The sequence below is a fragment of the Drosophila albomicans genome, chromosome 3, assembly GCF_009650485.2.
Source record: "Drosophila albomicans strain 15112-1751.03 chromosome 3, ASM965048v2, whole genome shotgun sequence".
NCBI lineage: Eukaryota > Metazoa > Arthropoda > Insecta > Diptera > Drosophilidae > Drosophila > Drosophila albomicans.
The window spans coordinates 22,204,980-22,227,647 of NC_047629.2; the positions used below are offsets into that span (position 1 = coordinate 22,204,980).

Below are 22,668 nucleotides of genomic sequence, written 5' to 3' on the forward strand. Positions count from 1 at the left end.
TCACACTTATCGAATAAATAGATCTAGTTAGTATATTTTCCATTCGACTAACCCCAATTAACGAGACAACATCGATGACATTGTGGCGCCCATAAATTGCACAAGCGACCAACACGAGAAGGAATCTGAGACACAACTAACACATGGCAACAAGTTGGAGGCACTTGTAAGCAACATTCTCAACAAAGTCGAAATTTGCTGTTGGCTTTTACAACATTGCGATAGTTAGTTTTGACCAAGATCGAGTTACTTTGTGTAGCTGGTGCGAAGCAAAACGAGCGGCAATTTATAGAGGGGAGCAACAGTCGGAAAAGCGTGGATATGATTGAAGATCCCCCTGGGCCATGGAGATTAACTGTGGTGCTGCCAGAACTAGAACTCGATCTGGAATTGAAATGTGGAAACCGTAAGCAGCGTAAGCAGAACCAGTGCACCAGCCTCAGCATCAACCTCGGCCAATTGATTGGCCATGCAGGATTCCAATTACAATATTTACGATTCTATTGCAACGTTTAGGCGCTTAGCCAAGCGAGCATCAATTAGCCAGAGCTATGGTTAGCATTAGATTGGAATTGTCATGCCTTGCAGCTGGCACATGTGAGCGGCGATTTGCAATCAACGATTGATTACTCACTAACTAGACCCAGTAGTCCAGTAGCTACCATTAATTGCATGAATGTAAGTTAAGTGTCAGCCCAAAGCAAGCAATAAAGTGAGAGATATCTGTAGGTACCCTTAGTTCAACGGTCTTCGCAATAATTTGGAAAGATCTCATGATGCAATTGTTATCAAATATGCTGCAGAATTGGCAATCCATACGATTTATAACGGAAGAAGATTTCATTTCTTAATTAAGTCTTGTAAAAGGTTATTCACGACATAGTAGCTTGGAAAGAACTCGTAATGAAATTGCTAGAGAACTTGCTGTACAATCCATACGATTTATGTATGTTAGGGCAAACTGAAAATTGACTATATCTTTATAAAGAAAAGGATTATTATGAAATTCATAATTCATAATATGAATGTCTCTAGGCAACCTTAATTCTATGGTTAATTGGACATCCATTGCTAGGATGTTTAGTTTAGATATATAATATTATGTTTTGGAAATCTAAAAAAAAAAGTACTCTTGATATCTTCCCGAAGCTTTGCAATTAAATTATTAAGAAACATTCTTTATTAATGGTTTCTAGGATACACAATTGTAAAAAAACAACAAGTATACGATAAGTAAATCCCAAATGCCTTGGAACACGAGCAATACCGGGGGTTAAAATAGCAAAGTACGCTCCTCAATACGTTTTTATGAGCGTGCAATGAACCCAATTTGCGAATGTTGGATGGTTGAATTTTAGCGTGACTATGAAACCATTAGATCATCAGCATCATTAACTGACAATAAAATGGAAATATCAACAAAAATTCATGTTAAATTTTATTTATTCACAATTTTTGAAGCGTATAGCAAAACATCATCAAGTACGAGTCTATGTGAATAGCGAGTCAACATGTCGCATAAAAGAGTTCAATCAACCTGCCCCCGAGGGATGGAAGAGGTGGAGACAAAACCGAGAGAGAGATTCGCAAGTCGTAAACTTGTTAACTTCCGCTGCAATTTCTCGCTCATATTGATCGCATAAATAACGAATTTGTTTATTTATGTGTCAAATGAGTTACGTCTTAATCTTATGCGTATGGGAAAGGGAAGAGACGAAAGAGAAGGCAGGCCACACAGACTTGTACCATAAATCCTGTAAAACTAATAACAAAATGTATAAAACAAGCTTGGGAATTATTCAAATTTCTTTTTTCGAGCGTGGCAGCCAAGTTTGTTGTTGGCTTGATTTTAATACAGGTTCTTGAACAAGTTGTAAGCATCTAACGGCGTTTAGATAGCCACAACTCGGTGTCGATGGCGATGTCGATGGCAACGTTGATGTGGTTAAGCTGCTCTGAAACGCTAGACGGGCAAAGTAGGGAGTGGTGGCAATTGGGATGCTGCCATCGACAAGGTGTTGCCATTTCAGTTTCATGGTACTCAATAAATGCAGATTACAACGAGTTCACGTAACACGCGCCAACGGCTGTTGACTCCACCACAATGGACAGGAGCTGCAGGCGGGGGGCTAATAAAGTGTTTTATTTAACATTGACCAAGCCTAACAATATAATAGTCCTCATAATGGCAAAGGCATTAAAGCAAATTGATATCAATTTAACAACAATATATGCACAAGTGCAGAGCACATTGTTGCCATTGATTGTCTCTAGCGGCCTGTGGCATGCGGCAGCAACAACTGCCACAGCAACAACTGCCACAGCAACAACTGCGGCAACGATTGCAGCCACTTGCAACCTGGCAACTTGCGTCGCATTGAACTCTTCAGCTGCAAGCGAGATTTAAACACACACACAACGTTGGAGTATAGAAATACCATCAGACATATAGGTGGATATACTGGCCATGCATCTGTTTCGATGGCCAATAACAGTATAGACCAGTTCCGAGTTGGCAAAGCGCCGTTTGATGCTCTAATTTATACAGCATACTGATGAGTTGACCGCTCGATCAACTCAGCTCAGCTCAGCTTTGCTGCGAATTGTTCTCCAAAGGCGGGTTCTCTTCTCTCATTCCAAGTCAAAGACTGAATAGAAAAGCGGCAGCAACTTCCACTTGACCAGCACACTCACTTGCACACAAATGGAAATATTTGTGAAGCGGTTAGCGTTTAATTGAAATGCATTTGGCTTGTTTGCTGTCAATCAAAACCGCATTGCAAGTTTGCAAGCCGCCTAGCAGCAACTGTGTTGCACTGTGGCAGGCCCACCAAATGCATTCGTATCCTATACACTCTGTGTGACCATGACAGTGGGATGCCCACACGATGATCGATGTTTTGGGAATGGTTGCACCGTCTGGGACACACGACCTTCTGGCTGACTTCTCTTTAGCTGGCAGACTGTGAACCGTTATGGTCATGCGTTGCACAGCGAATGTGTGAGTTTTATTAGCCATCTTTATGCCCCCAAAGTCTGTGGGGTGCACAGTCTCGCACAGCCAGACGCTACCACATTCGGTGGCTACCGCACATTTGCTACATTTGCCAATCCTGCCACATCGCTTGATTAGATTATTAAGCCAGAAAAGCGTGCTAAATCGACTTTTATGCGCTTACATAAGTGTTTCTTATTTACTACAATTTTTAATTTAATACCCATTTTATTTCGCACCTCTTTGCTTAATATCTTTGTATGAAATTAGCATAGCTTGGCCACGGTCATTTCGATTACGCTTGCGTTTAATCGTTCAACTCGTATTCTAATTAAAAATATATAAATTATTTTTTATTTTTATTTATTATTCTGCTGAATAGCATACTCTTTCCTTTTTTAACGACATTTTTGGAATTCTTTATTGACAACCTTGTAATCTTTACTTCTCTTCTTATAATAATTGACATTCTTAATTTATATTGTTTTTAGGTCAAAGATTATTTTGTAATTTTACTGTTTCTTAGCGAATATCTGACATAATTTTGGCTGTGATAGAAATTAAAAAAATCATTAGTATTCAAATCATTCAGCTTGACCTCTAAAATTTAGAGTCTCAATTGATTCAGCGTCTTCATTAAAAATAATTACTTGGCTTTGTATAAAATGTAAAAACTGCAACCCAATTTCTATAAAGATTTCATAAGATTAAGACTTAAGCACTATTAAAAATTATTTGTTTTCTAACTTTATGTTTGTTTGTTATCGATATTTATTTACAACAATCCAAATATCAAAAAAATAATTGAATTTAATTTGATTTCCCGATTTTTTGACACCAATAATTGACTTTAAAAATTGAGCACCGATTTCCTTAAAGGTAAAATACCAAAATTTTAAGTACTTTTTAAAAAATAATTATTAAACTTAAAAGATATGCATTATTTGCGATTTCTCGAAATATCAATTTGTTAAACAAATACCAATTTGCAACAATCTAAATATGTATAGTAAATATGAAAATAAGTAATTGAATTCAATTCGATTTCTTGACCCCAATACTTGACTTATGATATAGTAGTATAATTTGATTCAATCAGTTTGCTTAATGCTTAACCTGTTAATGCGCCGACTGCCCCGAAACTGCTTTATGTGCAAGCCGTAATTGTGCCGAGCTTGGCTATTACCGTTATGAGTTCTCGTCTGGACCCCGTACGGAAAACTGAGAAGTGTGGGGTAGAGTGTTATGTTGTGGCGTGGTAAGGCTTCATTGCCTCATTGGCTCATGTGTGCGCCTTTTCATGTTTATTGCTTTGGCGGCGGCGGTGGCGGCGCATGAGGCAATTGATAATAATTTTCAAGAACGCGACCGCAGAAGAACATACAGCATAAAAAAAAGATACTGAGCCAATGCAAACATTATTCAAGCGTTATTTATGAATACAATTGCAGTTGCAACTTACAAGTTGCAAGTCGCAAAGTTGCAAGTTTGTTTAGGCACAGCGCGCAGGCAATGCGAAGAGTAATCCGCAATAACAGCAAGAGCAACAACGGCAACAAGTGAATCAATAACAAGGCTGCCAGCAGCCCCAGCAAGGAGCACGGCATCCCATCCCATCCCCAGACATGAACTGGTTTGCTCCATCCGATTGCCGACGACCGACAGCGCCTGAGACAGCGACAACGACGACATCCACGGATCAGACAGGCAACCCGCCGACTGCGGTTCTCTTGCGGCTGGCCGCGAGACGTGTGTCCAAAAGTTTGCATAAGTTGCAAGTTGTTAGTTGCATGTGCCTCGTTCAACTGGACCACAGCTACTTCGCCTGCCGCTGCAGTTGCTGTTTTTTTTTTTTGTTTTTTGCATTTACAGTTAAAGATTTATGGATCATGTTGGCAGCCGATACGGCGATAATTGTGTGTAGGTAACGCAACAAGATGCAAGATGCACAGCGCAACACTGTGCGCAGATATCCAATCGAGCCCCTCGCGCACTCTCAAATTTATGCCGAATCTTGTCGTATCTTGGCCACATCGAACGGGAGGCAACTGCATTTCGATTTAGATCCAAATCGCCGCCCGTTACAAATACGTAAACAACAAAGAGATGTAAATGCAGTTCCAGACCATCTCACTAGGTCATAAAAATCGAAGACGTTGACGGCCTTTAGAACTGTATATGGTCCACAAACAGCCGGATCGCTGATCGGTGATCGCTTCGGATTATAAAGAAAAAAAGAAGAAAAAAAAACTTTCTAAAATAGAAAAAAAAGAATAAATAAAAAATAAAAGCAACTGTAAATGCAGCTGTTAATAGTTAATGTTTATACTCGTGTGTCGCCAACTAAAGCATAATTATTGTAGCCCAGTCTGAGCCCGGAATGGGAATGGCAACTGAGACACGAGACTTGAAGTCTTCATACTAACATACTCTATTCGTACTCGTATTTTGTTGCAGCTAAAGGAGATAGCAATTGCTGCGGTTTGTTGTTGTAAACATTTCGATGCGTGGCAACTTGGAACGGACAACTTGAAGTTGCCATCTAGTTGCTGCTACTTAACTGTTTTTTAATTGAAACCAGTTTGTTGTAATTGTTTTTGGCTTGTTCGAAAGAGTTGCCGCCTTATATGCTATAACTTGTCGTTATGTCAAACAGATTGGCCGTGTAATTTGAGCAACGGGTCTCATTCAAACCGAGTACTGCCTGCCTATCAAACTGACTGCTGCCCACGTTCAAAGCGTCGCTTCACTCATCTTATCGAGTGCCACAAAAGTTTTCACTTGTTCTAGTTGCATTTGCCACATCAAATGCCGCATCGCATCGCAATGCATCTCGGGTGTGACTAAAGCGAGGAAATTGTTATAAATTAAAGTTGAACCAATGACAAATGATACTCGTACTCGCACTCACAAACGTTGCCCGCTTATCAAATTGGAGCAAGCGAAAAATGCGGCAAAAAATCTTTGTTGTCCGGGCCGAAAACAATGGGGTAGACAGCGATGCATTTATTATGCTGCCGCCTCCAGCGATTTGGCACGTGCACGAGGATTCAGGTTGTCCCATTAGTTGAACGTTGTCTTCCTTCTGCGAGAGAGCGCCGTTACTTGGACACTGCACGCGATGCAGTTTCAGTTGGAGTTTGAGATGGTAATGGCGATGTCACGTCACATTGAACGGTGCATTGTCATTATTATTGGTCTTCTGTTCGTTGTGTTTGTTGTTGTTGATGGGGACACGCAGACGCTGCGTATGCTTGATTTAAGCGACATCGATGTTAATTAATGTGCTTAAAGAGCTCTCACATTCACACATCACAACATTTCTTATACGATTTGTCAAAACAACAGCAGCAGCAACAGCAGCAGGCAAAACTTATACTTTCGAATTATAAGAGCGTAAAGAAATGCGAGTAGAAGAAAATGAAAAACTCGTTTGAGAGCGACAAACCACACCACACAAAAGTTTTCGCCGACGACTTCCTCCAGCTCAGCTCGGCAGCGCCTCACTTGAAGTCGGGAGCCGCAGTCGCTTCGATGACGGCGACCTTGATAGACGTGCCAGCGGCTCCATCTGAGACATAGCTGAGACAGCGATTGAAAACTGTGTGTTTTGGCCAAAAGAAAGAAAAGCGTCGGCGCTTGGCTCAAGAGAAAAACAAAATAACAGAAAAAAAAAAACAGAAACCGAATGTTGTTGTTGCTAGTCTAGTTCGCTTTCTTTGCAACGCAAATAATAATAAACATAATTTCTAATTAATGTTGTCGTGTTTTCGTCTTCACAAATGTGGCAACAGTTATAAAAAATGTGCAAAATGTGTAAATTGTGAGTGCGGGCGTCTGAATGTTTCGAGTGCAGTTAATACAAAAAAAAAGAAAAACAAATCAACACAAATCACAAACAACATCACAACAACGAGTGTGCAAATTCGTGTCTTAAGCTAAACCCAAAAGAAGACACACACAAAATAATACAAGAGTAAAGTGCTAGCTAGCACTTTATTATACCGTTAACAAGTTGCCAACAACAAGAACAACCATTGCAACCATTGGCAACAATTTTGTGCAAACTGTTGAAGGTGTTAATTTATTCATTGGCCGGAACAAACAAAAAACACAGATTGTGAGTACCACACACACACACACATTTGCCAGGTCAGATTTGCATTTCCTTTCCCTCAAAAATGGCATAAAGAAAAAGGTTTTGTCTTGTCTCGTTTTTTGCGCATTCCCATTTCCATTCTGTGGGCTGCCCTTGCTTGAGCATTTGAATGAAATTAAGCTTATCAGACCATTGAGTTTAGGTCACTGGGCAGGCACTTTGAAAAGAGATCAAGTCGATCTACTAAGGTGAAAGTAATTACCAAAAAAAAAAAAAAAATACAGTCAAGCTATCATAGTGCACACACCCCATATACATACGTATAGTACACACATATATAGTATGTGCCTACCCAGAGATCTAAGACCAATGCCACGGCCAATGGCCAATCTGCTGGCCACTCGACTGGAGCTGGTGCTCTGCCCGACTCTCTGACTATGAGAGAGCCGCGTTCAGTGCACTGTCGTAATTTAGTTTTAACAACTATTTTGAAAACACCGTTGGCCCTTGTCTTAGCCGGGGACTACCATCATATACCATATACTCGTATGCGCTATGCTTTTGAGCTCTGGCCAAAAAGCATAAACATAAGCATAAGTACACATTAAAGCACATTAAGGCGTCAGCGGCGAGCGCAAATGATGCGCTCCTCTGGCCACAACAATGGACGTTGAATAAATTTCAAATTTGTTATTATACATGTATGCTCCGAGGGAGACGTATAAAACGAAATAGCAGATATATTAGATAGCAGCGAGTTGGCTCCACTGCAGCCGCATCAGCAGCAACAGCAGCAGCTCGTTCTGTGCTCGTTCTAAGTGTTAAAAGTACGCCGAGTGTGACGTCGACTGCACTCGGAAGTGTAGCGACTGCAGACAATAGACAATAACAAAAACAACAACAACATTAGCGAGAGATTGGTGCATCTGCGTGCACTAGCATGCCGCAGGTTACAATGCGTTGCGTTTCGTTTCGTTTCGTTGTGGCAATACATAAATTTATGCGCAGACTTAGAACAATGTGCAATGCGCAGAGAGCTAACGCCATATCGTGTTGCCTAATAATTAATGAACGTGCATGGCTGGTGGCATGCAGCAACTTGCACACATACATTCATACATTAGATGCAGCATGTGTGTATGTACCTCTTCTATCTGTCGGTGGGGCGCACAAAGTTCAATTACCTGTTAATTGAGTTTAGTCGAATGCAAAAAGTCAAGACCTGGTCTGGCCAACAGTTGTTTTCCCAGCAAACGTTGCGAGCACAATCATCAAAATCCCATCACCTTCATCTGCAACCTAAGCGCTTTTTTTCCTTCTCTATCCATCTATATTTGTAACACTCTGCTGTTGCAGCTAAATAAAAAAATATATAAAAAAAAAAAGAAAAAATAAACAAAATCAGTTGGAAATCAGGTCATTAATGCCATTAAATTGTTTCAAAATGCAAGAGATTGGCCCAGAGTCGAAGCTAAGCACAGACTGAGCTGTGAGCTTCGAGCTGAGCTGAGAGTCACAAATCAAATCAATAATAATATGTCGATGATGATAATAAAACAACATATTGTTTGGGCTTTAGTGCCAGCTAACTGTACAAACGGCTTCAGCATTTTAGCAGTTCGATGACTGATGCTGTTGACTGCTCAATCAAAATCAAAAGACTTAGGCAACGAACTTCTTCTTCTTTGTTTGGAAAGAAATTTTACTTTCAAATTAGGCCGCAAACTGTTGCTTTTATCGCTTTCTTCTCATTCTCGGACATAATGATTGTTTCCACTTTGCTGTTGTTGTTGTTGTTGGTGCTGTTGTCTTTTGCTGTTCGTTCTTCTTTTGAATGGAAGCAGCAGCAACAGCAACAGCAACTATAAAACCTAAGTATAACTAACAGTTAGAAGTCCCCAATAATTTTTTTTGTCTGTGAAATATTTATGTAAATTAACCAAAACGCTGTCAAGCAGCTAAAGTGCAACTGATTAGCGGTATAAACACACTCGGAACTGAGCAACCTGACTCTATACTTATCTCTCGCACAGTCTTCTATTTGTGTGTATGTAGATTAAGCAAGCATAACTGCAGCAGCAGCAGCGCGCATTTTGGTAACGGTACTAAACGCGGCCACAACTGTGGCACACACTCGCATACGCAGCATGTTCCCAGGCGACGACGCACTTGCTCCGCCAACAGCCCACTGACAACTCCCATTGCCAGCAGCAGCAGCAACAGTAATAGCAATAGCAACTGCTTGCCACTGTTGGTGGCTGCATAAGTAATTCCACTCGATTCTACACTTCACCCCGGGCAGAGACGAGCAGACTATATGTCTTCGTTTATAAGTATACATTTGCTGGCAGAACGAGTTTTAATTGCAACATTTGTTTAAATGTTGTCCGTTAGCCAAACGACGACAACTGCAACCACAGCGAGCAGCCAGATTGCCAACGCGATCGGCATATCTATGTCGAATATTAAACACCCTGCTGCTGGTCACTTATTTTATTGCAATTTTATTGTATTGATTGTAATATGTGCATTTCTGCTCAGAACAAACGATTATTGCCGTTAAAGATTTGGGTTTCCGATTGTCATGTAACTGGTTTGCTTTGCAGCAATGAATTGGCATTCTTATGGAAATTGGCATTCTAATTTCACAATGCGGTGGGATATGTTGGCGGTGAAGACACAAATTTTAAGCTTAAAAAAAGTTTATTTTTAGACTGACAAAAGTGGAATAATATTTAATTGATGGTTACAATATTAGGTTGACAAAAGCGTAATTAATTTTTAGGTCTAATTTAAGAAAACAATAAAATGGGTTTGAATTATTTGAACAGTTAATTGAAGATTTTAAGCAAGTTTTGTAAATATAAACCTATGAACATTTCATGTAAATAATTTACTGTAAGTTTTATTGTAATTAATTTTATTTTAAGTTTATGGGAAATTAAGATTGTTATTTACTATAATTTAAAATTAACAATAGTTGAAATGATTACTAAATGTTATTAAATATAATAAGGTAATGTTGAAGAAAATATTTTCGGTTTTTAGTCTTTGAATTAAATTCAAGTGCTGAATGAATGCATTTCTGGTTTCCATTTCAGCTAAAGAATAAACAAGCCTCTTTAAGTGTCACACATTTGATTAGAATACCAAGTTACCCTCTTGCTCGAAGGGTATGCTAGTTGCAACAACAAAGTTAACAAGTTGGCGTAGATGCTGCTCCATTTACAAAAATGGACACCAACAATTTTTGCCTCATTAAGCGTTAGCTTAAAGAATGTCAACGCCAAAGCTGAGTCTCACTAAGTGTTGTTGTGCACTGCGTGTGTGTGTGCGAATAGGAGTGTGTGGACAGGCAAAGTCAGTGGGGAAATCTTTTCAAAATTCGCATTTGTTTTTCTTGTTGTTTCTGTTTCTGTAGTTTGTTTTCGCGTTGTTGCGTTTTGGTTTTGTTTTTAATTAGTCGCCTCGTTTTCTCTTGGTATTTATGGTTTTAAATGTTTCTATTTTTGTTCATACTCGTTTTTGACACAGAGACTCATCAGCAGTGGAGCAGTGGAACAGCAGCACCCCGACCTGGTCGCTGCACTTGCTCCTCATGCATTAGCAATGTTGCTCTTGCTAAGATGCGGCGCACCAAAGTTGGCTCTTTCCCATCCCGCCCTCTCCCCCGCCGTTTGCTACTGTTGCTGTTGCTCCTGCAGTTGCTGTTCAAGTGCGGCAGAGCCACGCCCACAGCACCCGCTGCTGCAGCTGTAGCAGCGACAATTGGTGGCGTTGAGGTCATCGGCGCCACCTCCTTGGCAGCCACAAGAGCAGCTCTCTACGCGGCCGACGACAGCAATCACAATGACGACGACAACAACAACAACAGCGACGGCAACAACAGCAGAAAGCGAAGAACGGAGCGGAAAAACGACAGCAACAGGAGAGACAATAAGAGAAATCAACTAGAGGATTTAATGCCAGCAAATTTACTGTTAGAGGATCTGCAACAGACTAACGGACAGCTAATCAATCTGACAAGGCATTACGATGGCGATATCTTCTATACGAGTGGTAAGTACGCTTCTCAAATGCCAGTGTCTAATCCACAGTCAAAGCCAAAGCCAAAGCTCAATCCATGGCCATAGCCAAAGCTGAAGCTAATGCCATGTCCCTGCCCTCCTTGCAGCTGTGTGGCATGTTTAAGCCGTTGACAGCAGCATTAATTTCCAGTATGGTTGGCTTATTAGGCGCAGCTCATCATCATGCGCCAAGCCAGTTTTTTTTGTTGTGTTCCCCTCTTGGCGCGTTCTGTTGTGACGGCTTAAATCAATCTGCCTCAGTTCTCCGACTGCCTCTGACTCCCCTTCTCAGTCTTCCCGCTGATGACTTACTGTTTTCTCTTTCGGCAGGTCTTCGTCTCGGCCTCAGCGGCAGTTGCAATGCGGACACCTGCATCGGCCTTTCCAGCGGCACGGCGGCCGTGGTTCGTCTGGGCAGCGATGGCAACGGTAAGTGCGCTCGATCGCTCGATTAATATGGAAATTTGTTTGGCACTCGCCAACTTGCCATTAACGTGTTTATAATCTGTTTTTTTTTGTGGGTCTTGTGTTTGTTTGCAGACGCTGATGGACTAGGTCAGGCCTCAGCCTCGTTGGCTGGCGGTCGCTTGGAGCTGTTGACGCGACGCATGAAGCTGCAAAAGGCTAATGCCAATGCCCAGGCTCAGGGCCAGACGGAGGATGCCGATGAGGGCTGCAGTTGCCGTTGTTTGCCATACTTGCGAGCCTATCGCGAGGATTTGGGCATCTGTGTGGATGACATACATGGTAAGTGAATAACGTAGCGCGGAAGTGTTTTCATTATGGCCTTTTTTTCGTTTGTCGTTTGTGGTTTTGGAGTCAAGCCGGAATAATTAGTCAACAAATTCGCTGCAATTCGTTTGCTCGTTCGCTGCTCCATTTCGTGGCATGCGCTCTGGGAACTTTTCCCACATGTGAGAGCCGTCGCAACACTCAGCTTTTGTGGCAACATCTATTGTCTCCCTGTTTGTTGCCCGTTGCACAGTTGCCAGTTGCCAGTTTGGCTCCACAATGGTTGCTCAACTATTTCTTCCATCGCGAAAAAGAAATGCTGTAATAATAACAAAATTGTGCAGGGCTCAATTCGTCCGCTCTCATCCCGCGCCCATCATTGAAATTGCAGAATGAAAACGAAACGTGACGCAAACACTGCGACAAAAGCCATCTCAACAAATAAAAAGGCCGACCAATTTGGCAATATCCGAAACTTATATGCTCTGCCGCACACAAATTTCATAATTCAAATATTGCAAAATTAGAATTGTAAAGAAAATTTCAGAACTACTGTTACCCAAAACATCTTGTACTCAACTAATTTGCAGCTGTAACTATAATATATACATTTTCATTTCCCTTAAAAAAAAAACAAATAGAAAATCCAAGTTTGCCTTAGTGTTACGGCATCTCCTCTTAGTCGTAATTTTCTCATGTAGTAGTCTTATATAAATACAATAAAATCTCATTATAGATAAATTAGAAAATAAAGCCTCTCTCTTAAAACATAAAAGAATAATAAGGAGAAGCCTTTTATTGTCTTAGAACACCTTTCCTCGAAAATATATTTTATATTCTTACATATAAACAATCAGCAAAAACCTACATCATAAAAAAAATCTTTTTTTAATAGTTGCTAAATCTCAGAATCTCGAATTTCTTTTCGAAAGAGAGTCTAAAAAATGTCGAAATGCCAGCCAAGCTTGCCTTAAAGTTATGACACCTTTTTTAGTAGTACTTAGTTTTTTTTATTATTTGTAAACATATAAAAATAACAAACGGTAGCTGAACCTTTGGAATTATGACAACAATTTGCCATTATTGAACAAATCATTGCGAGTTGCCAGCACTTTTTTATTTATGAAAGGAAAATATTTTAAAGCCAACTTTCGCTAGCAGCTAGCAATTTTACAACAGCAAAAGGCAAAACAATAACAATTGGACTGAAAGTAAGAGGGTTTTCGGAAAAAACAAAACAAAAACTTAGTGCGAGTATTTGGAATTGTTTTGTTTTCTTGCGCTACAAATTGATAAGCGTCGCAATCTGAGCGCGATTCGAAGCGAGGTGCGAGACGAGAGACGAGGCGAGTCGAGTCTCGATTTCGATGTTATCACAGTTGGCGTCTATAAACATTACTGGGCCATTGGGTATATTTTATTTTTCTCTTGTAGTTGTTGTTGATATTTCTTTGTTGTTGTTATTTGTGACTTGACCATCATAATGCGAGACTTTCTCATTGAGGGCAACGTATACGCGTTGTTGTCGTTGTTTTTGTTGCTTGCTTTGCAGAATGCTCTCTCTCACCATTTGTCAGCGGCTCATCATCGGAGAAAATTCCATTTGTGTTTTTGCCACTGCGCGGCCAAATCATTTACCCCAGCAGAGAAATCAGTTTTCCCAGTAAGTCACCAACCATCTATCCATCCATCTTCACTCTATTAGTTGCCTATAATCCGCATGAATAATCTTTGCAGACATCCATACGCCAGTATGTGCGGTTACGGGTGCTCAGTACTTGGGCTCGAATGGCTGGTCGGATCTGCGTAATCCCATCGACACCGATTATCCATTTCGTATGTTCCGCGACGAGGGACGCAGCTTTCTGCAATGGCTGGGCGAGGCGGAGCTGCGCCAGAAGATGCAGGGTCGCCTCATAGTCGTGCATTTGGTTTGCCGCGACATGACCGTGGCTCTCAATGTCACACACAAGGGTGAGTTGTGGCTAATGCCTTATATGCAAATCAATCAATAACTTGTTGTCTCCACAGACACTTTGATCGCGCCCAAGAATGTGCACTCGCCTTGTGTCGCCTTCCGAGTCAATGGCAGTCCCGTCAAGTACTCTCACAGTAAGGCATCTTTTTACTCCTTATGTTGCCAGGTTGCTCATTTAATTTCCTCCTCTCGTAGATGTACCAGAGGTCTTCTTTCAGCCCGCCAATTCGACTACTCTCGCCTCCACTTCCGATGGCATGACGATGCGCGAGTATGTCGTTATTGGCATCTGCAGCCTACTGCTGGGCCTCATCTATGTGGCCTCCGTTTTTCTCTATCTATTCATGAAAAAGCGCAAGCGAAGTGGGCGCCACAACTCTCGTCACTCGCTGGATAACATTGGCAATGAGATCAACTATCCGAAGAATGATCAGGTCACCTTTGGTGCTCCGTTCAGTCGCGTGGGCAGCATCTACTCGGCCAATAGTATGGGTCTGGGCGGTGGCAATGATGCAGGCACTCGGGCCAGCATGTCCAGTCTCAAGGAAGACATGGGCATTGTGAAGAATAATCCGCTGCTACAGCATTTTCCACAGCTCGGAGAACGAGAGCATAATTCGGGCTTTGCCAGCGACATTTCCAATTCAAATTCCGAGTGCGAAATGGAGGAAAAGATCAAGGTAAGTCAACTTAGGTTTTAGCTTTGGCTTGGCTGCAAATGTGGTTTAATTCTACAGCAGACATCCGTTTCGGTTCTGGTGCATCCACAGTTGAACATGGGCAACAACAAGTCTCCGAAGCCTGGCAATAGCGTTGCCGAAAATCCTGCTCATGAGACCGATGAATTTCTGCAGGAGAACGAGTGTTTGCCCACAGAGAATGTGGCTGTCATTGAGGATCTGATGAGTGAAGAGAAGCTGGAGAATCTGCGAGCCATGGTCAATGGTAATGTGCGTAAGAAGCTTTACTTCAATCCGGCTTACTTTGAGCCACATCTGCTGGCGGTAAGTCAACAGTCAAGCAATTAACCTTTCGCTTCCTATTCAATGAGGTATTCCCCTTTGCAGGAACCACCGCAAGCTGCCATTGAATTTCTGCAAAAGATACGAGAGGTAATTGCCATTGCCAAGTATAAGATGGCCTCCAAGCGCTACCAGCCATCGCTCAACATCATACCGGAAGAATTACCCCTGGAATCGAACGCTGCTTCCTCCTCGACCATGTACAATGTGCCGCTGCAACAGAATCTACAGGCCAAGAGTATGGGTGACAAGCGCAACAGCATCGAGCAGTGGCTGCAGAGTGTGCCTAACACGGAAGTAACTCCCACGCCAAAGGCAGCGTCACCTAAGAAAAATGGTCCCAGTGGTTCGCCAAGCAAAAACTCCTTGATGCGCAAGGAGATTTCCGCACCCAAGGAACGTCCTCCGCCGCCACCAATGCAAAAGTTACAAGCGGAACCACAGGCAAAGCAAGACCAGGAGCCCAGCACGAGCAAACGTATCCAAGAGGAGCCACCAAGGGCAGCCAAGTCGAGTCCAGAGCCTGTTAAACCCAAAACTCCACCTAGCAATTCATTTGATAGCTACTCTGCTTACACCGCAGCCGTCTCGGCCAATGTCTATGGCTTTGCGGAGACTGGAGGCGAACTCTATAACAATCCAAAGTTTATGTTGGCCGATACGCCAACTGGTTCACTGCGCAGCAATTCCAGTCTTACCAAGTCACTGCGCAAGCGCAGCGAAGTCCTAGATCAGTTTGCAGCGGCCAATTCGACGCCTACGTCGCTCAACTCCTTCGATCGACAGCACTACAATATGTTGCGAAACATGAAGCCCACAGAGATAATCTATGATTCCTTGAAGCGAGAGTATGCAGCGCATATTCCTACGCCGGACTACGACAGCACCATTGAGAAAAAGATCAAGGAGATTTACAGCAGCACACAGAGCAGCATTCCCTCCGTGCCAACGCCCGACTACAGTTCGCTGAGTCGCAAATCCTTGAAGCAATTCCAACCGGATTCACCCATCTACAGACGCAAGTCGCCACAGTATTTAATCGTGGACTATGAGACGGACAGTCTGGAGCGTCTAGAGCCGAGTAAACGCAAAAGTTCGCATTCATCCAGCTCACCCTCGTCTGATGTCAGCTCACAGCTGAGCCCCAGTTTGAGCACAGCGTTACCTCTAGAAGAGGAGATGGAGATCAGTCACACGGTCTACGATCGACTCAATGGGTTTCGCAAGGAGGGCGAGATGAAGAAGCGTCTTGCGGGCAAGCATCACCAACATCAGCATCACAATCATTCGCAGCGACACAAAGAAACCGCCGCAAGAATCAAGTATGATACGCCCTTTCGCGGCAGCATGACGATCGAGGTGGAACATGAGCCGCCGTCGGATTTGGAGCGCACGGACAGCGATCAGTTTGAACCAGATACGCTGGATCGTAAGCCGAAGAAGCAGAGTTTCTGTGACATTAATGCCTGGGACAATCATGGTCGCCAGTCGAGCAACGATCAATATTCCGACCCCGACTACAATCAGATCAATTCCCTGCCCGATCTAAGTCGTCAGTTGACTCCAAACGAAAACAGCAATGCCAACAGCAAGCCACGCACAGCCTCCTTCATACTTCGATCCTCGAACTCGTTTAGGAACCTACGAGAAATCTACGAGTCGCCGCTGGCCGTGCAGGACAACTACAAGGAGAGTCATGCGACGCAGAGACAACCAACCGAGGAGGAAGGTCGCATCCTAACGCTAGAAGCGAAGCATTCGCGGAGACAACGCGGTATGGCCACCTCGCCCACACACTCCGTGGTGGATGTGACTCGAGCAAGTGTAAACAAGACAACCATCACCATATCTTCGCCAAAGCCAGCAGAAAAGTTATCGACGTCAAAAGCAGACTCCAATTCAACTGCCTATGCACGTGGACATCGACAGCCGCCGTCGCCGCCACGCCCCAAATCCAATCAACACTACTGCGCGCCGCTTATGCAGAGCAAGCGTCCGCTGCCACCGCCACCGCCTTCGCCCAATGATCGCCTGGAAGAAGACAGCTACAGCATGCACAGCGAGATAACCGAGGTGACTGGCGTATCTGACACCATGGCGAACTCGGAGTTTGACAATTCCTGCAACAACACTATGTCCAGTGTGATCTCTGCCATGACAGAGCAGAGCAAAGGCAAAGCATTCCCCGTGGAGCAGAAGAACCAACTGGACGCTTATGGGGACGATGCTATGTATGGCAAGAAGATGAATAGTCTGCGCAATGACTACAGTCTCAACAAGTATCTCAATCGCCGTAAGTCGCAAAAACGCGACAGGGACAACAATGAGAATGAGCATGAGCCGGAGCAGCTCAAGGTTTCAGATGAGCTGGAGTCGAGTAACAATAATAATCACAGCACAAATAACAATAATACAAAGAACCTTAAGGACCTGGATCTCAATCAGTTTGACGCTCTGTCCATTAGCTCTCGCTCGAATCGAAGCAGCAGCCATCTCTCGGAACGCACCAAGGAGATGTACCGCAATGCCGGCGTTCCCGTGGGCATTGCCTATCCCCAGCGAGCTGCGAACAGCGGAGGTAGTAACTCCAACAGCACCTCCAATACTAATGGCAGTCCGAATGCCAATGCCAGTGTGAATTTGAATGTCAGCAATGTGCAGACCGTTTATCGCTGTGAAATTGAGCCAGCGCAGCTGACAGCCGGCATGCAGATTGCCATTGGATTAAAGGACCGCGCTAAGAAGGCCAAGGATCTAAAGAATGCCTGGCGCAAGTTCGTGACGATGGCTGCCAACAAGTTCAGTCCCAGCCAAAGTCCTGCGCCAACCTATGGCACCAAGACCTCATCGGGTTTCTTGGAGGCACTGGAACGTGACGATGGCATCGCTTCCATCATCGAAGATGCGGCACCGCCAAGCACTGCGGTCCAACCGGGCAGTCAAAACTACTATGAGCAGCGCTTTGGGCAGCTGGACAGTGGCTATATGAGCACCGACTCCACAGAGCTGTACAAACGCAACGTCTACGATCGCTATAACTTCAAGATGATGTCTGGACGAGGACAGATCATACGAGTGGATACCATCGAAGATAACGAAGAGGAGAGTGCCAATGCCAATCGCTTAGAGATGGATGCCTCTCGTTTTGAGGATCTGGAGCACATGGTTTCACCCGGTAGTCGCACTTCAGCGAATGCTGGTGAGGATCTAAGTGACGCCGAGTCGGATAAGACGCTCACACGCTCCCAAACCAATGAACTGCATGTTCGGGGAAGCACCACCACAATGTCCTCGTATTCCTCTGAAGACGAGCAGCGGCGAGGTCACAGCACCTGTTGTGGATCATCGGATGAGGAAACCAATGCCGAAGACATGTGGGAATCGGGCGCAGAGAGCATTGAAACCCACTCGGTGCTCTACAAGATGATACGCAAAACTTAGTATTAAGGGACGTGCAATATAAATAGATTATTTATATATATAATATATCTGAATACCATGAACGACTTCCATTTAGCATAAGAGACTTGATCAAACAAGTGCAATAACTTGACGATTCTTGCCAAACCATGAGGTGCAATTCTATAGATTCTAAGTAAAATTAAATCTAAACATAAGAGTAGCTAAGATTACGGATATATACGTACTATATTGATGAATATATTTATTTTCAAGTAACAGTACGAATTCCTTGGGAAGTGCATTTGATACCGCAATAGCTACCCCAAGGGGTGACACATCAGCGTTCTTCCCTTTATCCTCGAATCCTCTTCAATTAATAATAATACATACCATAAAGCCTTTTTCTAGATTATAGCTACTGTATAGCTTACATCGTATCTCTTAGTTATCAGATGCGAATTGTGATAAATAATAGAAGTCTTGGGCCGGAAATGTGCAATCAATATGTTAGTCTCATTATACACTCTAAGTATATATGTAAGTTAGTCTAAGCGATTACCCATTAGTTAATATCACCTTGAATTTTTAATAAAGAATGTACATACATATTTTTATTTAAAACAAATTACCGCAAGTATTTTCTATCAAATATAATATGAAAGTATCATATATGGCGAAACGCCATCGTATGATTTCCGAATTATTCATATAAATATTTTAGATATATGATAAATATGAATTCATATAAATATTATGTACGTGTTTACTGCAGACCGCAGTATTAGTACAGTTACTGTACTAAGTTTAAGCCAACGTACCTGATTTTGCAGTTTAAATAAAAAACTCAGCTCAAATTCTATATTGATTTAATATAAACTATCACAGATCTTTATAACATAGAAAATCAAATATTAAAACTGATTTGTATAAAATATGTGAGTCTAAGCTTAAGCGGACCAAAAGCGAAATTATGCTGTGTCCTCAAATCACCATAAAAATTTTAACAATTGAGTAGAGCGGCAATTGGTTTTTTGGGGAACATTCGACGCAATGTTTATCTTATGACATTAACAGCCACCTTTGAGGAACTGCTACATCGTCTATAACATATGTACATATATTATACGTTATAATAATACTTGAAATAGTAATTTCCATTCTTCTTCTATTCTTATTTGTAATGGTAATCCAATGTCAACTAAAATAAAAAGAAAATTCTCTAATCATATCACATTTGTCAGAAAATTTTGAAGAATGACCAAATAGTTAAAGTACCCACTGTACGAATACAATAATTTTCACTCTTCTGTTCCCTCTCGCAAACTTAGAAAATAAAAATATCGAGATGACTCGATATGATAGATATGTAGCAGGCTAATGACAATGAGTATGAGTATCTGTGTGGTCGTGAGTATAGCACTACAATTTTGTATAAATATGTGAGAATCATGTTGCTTCTACAGAAGTAATCTGAAGTTCAATCGACAGCGAGAGATCAGACGTGAGCGAGTACATTTTGTTTTTTGCAGGAATGTCGAGGATTCTATTGATTGTATGCCTTGCACTCTGCTGCACTACAACTTTCGTGACCGGGCGCAGTCAGATTTGGTGGCACACATCGGCTAAAGTACATCACCAAGTCTCATACTCATCGGAGTTGATAGAAGACTTGAAGGACTTTCTGGATCTTATACCAACTGCAGATATTGACGTACTTGTCGCAGAACATTCTATATTTGACTCTGGTTTTCGCCATGCAGCCGAATTTCTGCGTAGTTCAGAATTCAAGGAGCTGGCACAAAGTGCGGAACAGTTGCCCGAAGTCATTGAGGTTATAAATTTTCTGCATCTTCACGATAAGAGTATCAGGAAACTGCTTCATTTCCATAATCGCCACAACCCGCAGCTTATCATCGAAGGCGCTGCAGTGAAAGAGTATGCCTACTTTGTATCAAATGGTTTGTCGCAAAAAAGTCTAGAAGAGGGTGTGGTCGTTGTATTCCTGCCAGAGTCCCAGAACACTATTGAGACGCCTGCTGGCTTGGGCAGCTTTGCGAGCTTTACCCAGGATCTTTTAACGCATTTGCCACGGGATCGTTTTGTAGCTCTAATCACTGAGAAACTCAATACTGGAACAGTGTTCCCCAAATTTTATGCGGCACTGCGAAGTGACGAGTTTAAGCAACTTGTGGAGAAAACTATGGTAAATATGTTTAACTTTTAACGGTTACCAAATGCATTTATTATTTATTATTATAACAGAAATCGCCGAATGTTGAGAACATTCTTCAAACGTTGGCCAGCCATGATATTGATGCCAACGCACTGAAAGAAATTGCCTTTGAAGTTATATCTTGGGGCCCAGAAGTCAAATTTATTAAAAACAAATTACTACAGTAGAATCCGGTTATAACGACTCCGCTTATAGTGTCCGTCCGGTTATTGCGACGAAAACTCGATGGCGTGGTTGGACCCCATACAAACTTATATGAAAGGGCCTCCGAAATTTTTCACAATTCAACCGGTTATTACGACAAAAAAAAAAAATACAGCGAAATAATGCCAACAAATTTAAGTATCAAACGACGCTGTTAGAAATGTAAGCAGTTATCAGTGATCGGCACTCTTGTTACGGTTATTACATTCTCACTATTCTCTGTTAGTTTTAACTGTCGCCTTAGTTTATGCTAAGGAACATGTAGGTATACGATTTATTATGAAAAAACCATGCTATTGAATTAAATTTATACATTTTTTTGTTTTGATTAAAAATGATTTTGTTTTATCTTAAAACCCAATTACGAACATGGTAACCATAAACAAAACTAAACAAAAATTTGTTTTGCTCCTTCCGGTTAGTGCGTCTTTCGGGTATAACGACGTAAAATCTTCGATCCCTTGAAAGTCCCTATGACCGGATTCCACTGTATATAAGTTCAGATCACTGTATTCAATAACAAACAAAAATTTTGAGGAATGACCAAATAGTTGAAGTACCCACTGTACGAATACAGTTCTTTTCTCTCTTCTGCTCTCTCTCTTGCAAACTAAAATAATAAACATATTCAGATGACTCGCCGGCGTCTCAAATTGTGCTGATAAGCAACAGGCTAACGACAATGAGTTTGAGTGTATATATGTGTGCGTGAGTATGGCATTGCAACTGTATTTAAATGTGTGAGAATCATGTTGCTTCTACAGAAATAATCTGAAGTTCAGCCGGCAGTGAGCGAGCAGACGTGAGCGAGTACGCTTGATTGTTTTTTGCGAAAATGTCGAAGATTCTATTGATTGTGTGCCTTGCACTTTGCTGCACTACAACTTTTGTGACCGGCCGCAGGCAGATTTGGTGGTACAAATCGGCTAAAGTCCATCACCAAGTCTCATACTCACCGGAGTTGGTACAAGACTTGACGGAATTTCTGGATCTTATACCGGCTGCGGTTATTGATGAAGTTGTCGCAGAACATTTAATTGTTGACTCTGGTTTTCGAAAGGCAATCAAATTTCTGCGCAGTTCGGAATTCAAGCAGCTGGTACAACATGCGGAACAATTGCCCGAAGTCATTGAGGTTATAAATTTTCTGCATCTCAATGATACGAGTATCAGGAAACGGCTTCATTTTCATAATCGCCGCAACCGGCAGCTTATCATCGAAGGCGCTGCAGTGAAAGAGTTTGCCTACTTTGTATCAAATGGTTTATCGCAAAAAAGTCTACAAGAGGGTGTGGTCGTTGTATTCCTACCAGAGTCCCAGAACACCATTGAGACGCCTGCTAGCTTGGGCAGCTTCGTTAGCTTTATCCAGGAACTTTTGACGCATTTGCCACGGGATCGTTTTGTAGCTCTAATCAATGAGAAACGCAAAACTGGAACCGTGTTCCCCAAATTTTATGCTGCACTGCGTAGTGACGAGTTTAAGCAACTTGTCGAGAAAACAATGGTAAATATATTTTAGTTTTTATTATTACTCAATGAAAACTATTAACGACTTTATACCATCACAGAAATCGACGAATGTGCAGAATATTCTTAAAACGTTGGCCAGCCATGAAATTGATGCTAACGCACTGAAAGGAATTGCCTTTGAAGTTATCTCATGGGGCCCAGAAGTTTAATTTATCAAAGAGAAATTACTTTATAAATTCAGTTGACTGCATTTAATAAACTGAGCTGGATGCATGTTTATCTGTTAAATAATAAATAAATTTAATATGATCGTCTTTCAACAGCTGCAAATCAGCTGTATCTTCTATTAATATTGTGTTGCAGCACTTTAGGCGTGGTATTGAAATTGGTGGCCAACAATTTACTGTTGCATACTTTTACGCGCATTATATTTGTCGTAATTCAGAGAAATTTGAAACTTGTT

The 22,668-nt window shown here is 42.0% G+C and overlaps 3 protein-coding genes across 4 annotated transcripts; all 3 read left to right on the forward strand.

Moving 5' to 3' along the window:
• The first annotated feature begins 6,407 nt into the window (after positions 1 to 6,407).
• LOC117569104 (uncharacterized) lies at positions 6,408 to 18,901 on the forward strand. Of its 2 annotated transcripts, XM_052003485.1 has the most exons (10): positions 6,409 to 7,115; positions 10,629 to 11,153; positions 11,492 to 11,590; positions 11,702 to 11,908; positions 13,446 to 13,556; positions 13,631 to 13,867; positions 13,925 to 14,005; positions 14,067 to 14,551; positions 14,609 to 14,875; positions 14,939 to 18,901. In XM_052003485.1, exons 2-10 carry the CDS (start codon positions 10,721 to 10,723, stop codon positions 18,332 to 18,334), a joined length of 5,316 nt encoding a protein of 1,771 aa, XP_051859445.1. In that variant the 5' UTR covers positions 6,409 to 7,115; positions 10,629 to 10,720; the 3' UTR covers positions 18,335 to 18,901. The 2 variants fall into 2 exon arrangements, with proteins under 2 accessions (XP_051859446.1, XP_051859445.1); XM_052003486.1 differs by lacking the exon at positions 13,446 to 13,556 and having other exon boundaries at positions 6,408 to 7,115.
• A 925-nt stretch (positions 18,902 to 19,826) lies between these two features.
• LOC117566569 (uncharacterized) lies at positions 19,827 to 20,794 on the forward strand. Its single transcript, XM_034246111.2, has 2 exons — positions 19,827 to 20,498; positions 20,558 to 20,794. Exons 1-2 carry the CDS (start codon positions 19,827 to 19,829, stop codon positions 20,693 to 20,695), a joined length of 810 nt encoding a protein of 269 aa, XP_034102002.1. The 3' UTR covers positions 20,696 to 20,794.
• Positions 20,795 to 21,497: 703 nt separating this feature from the next.
• LOC117567900 (uncharacterized) lies at positions 21,498 to 22,517 on the forward strand. The gene is made up of 2 exons (XM_034248173.2): positions 21,498 to 22,239; positions 22,304 to 22,517. Exons 1-2 carry the CDS (start codon positions 21,568 to 21,570, stop codon positions 22,412 to 22,414), a joined length of 783 nt encoding a protein of 260 aa, XP_034104064.1. The 5' UTR covers positions 21,498 to 21,567; the 3' UTR covers positions 22,415 to 22,517.
• Positions 22,518 to 22,668: the final 151 nt, after the last annotated feature.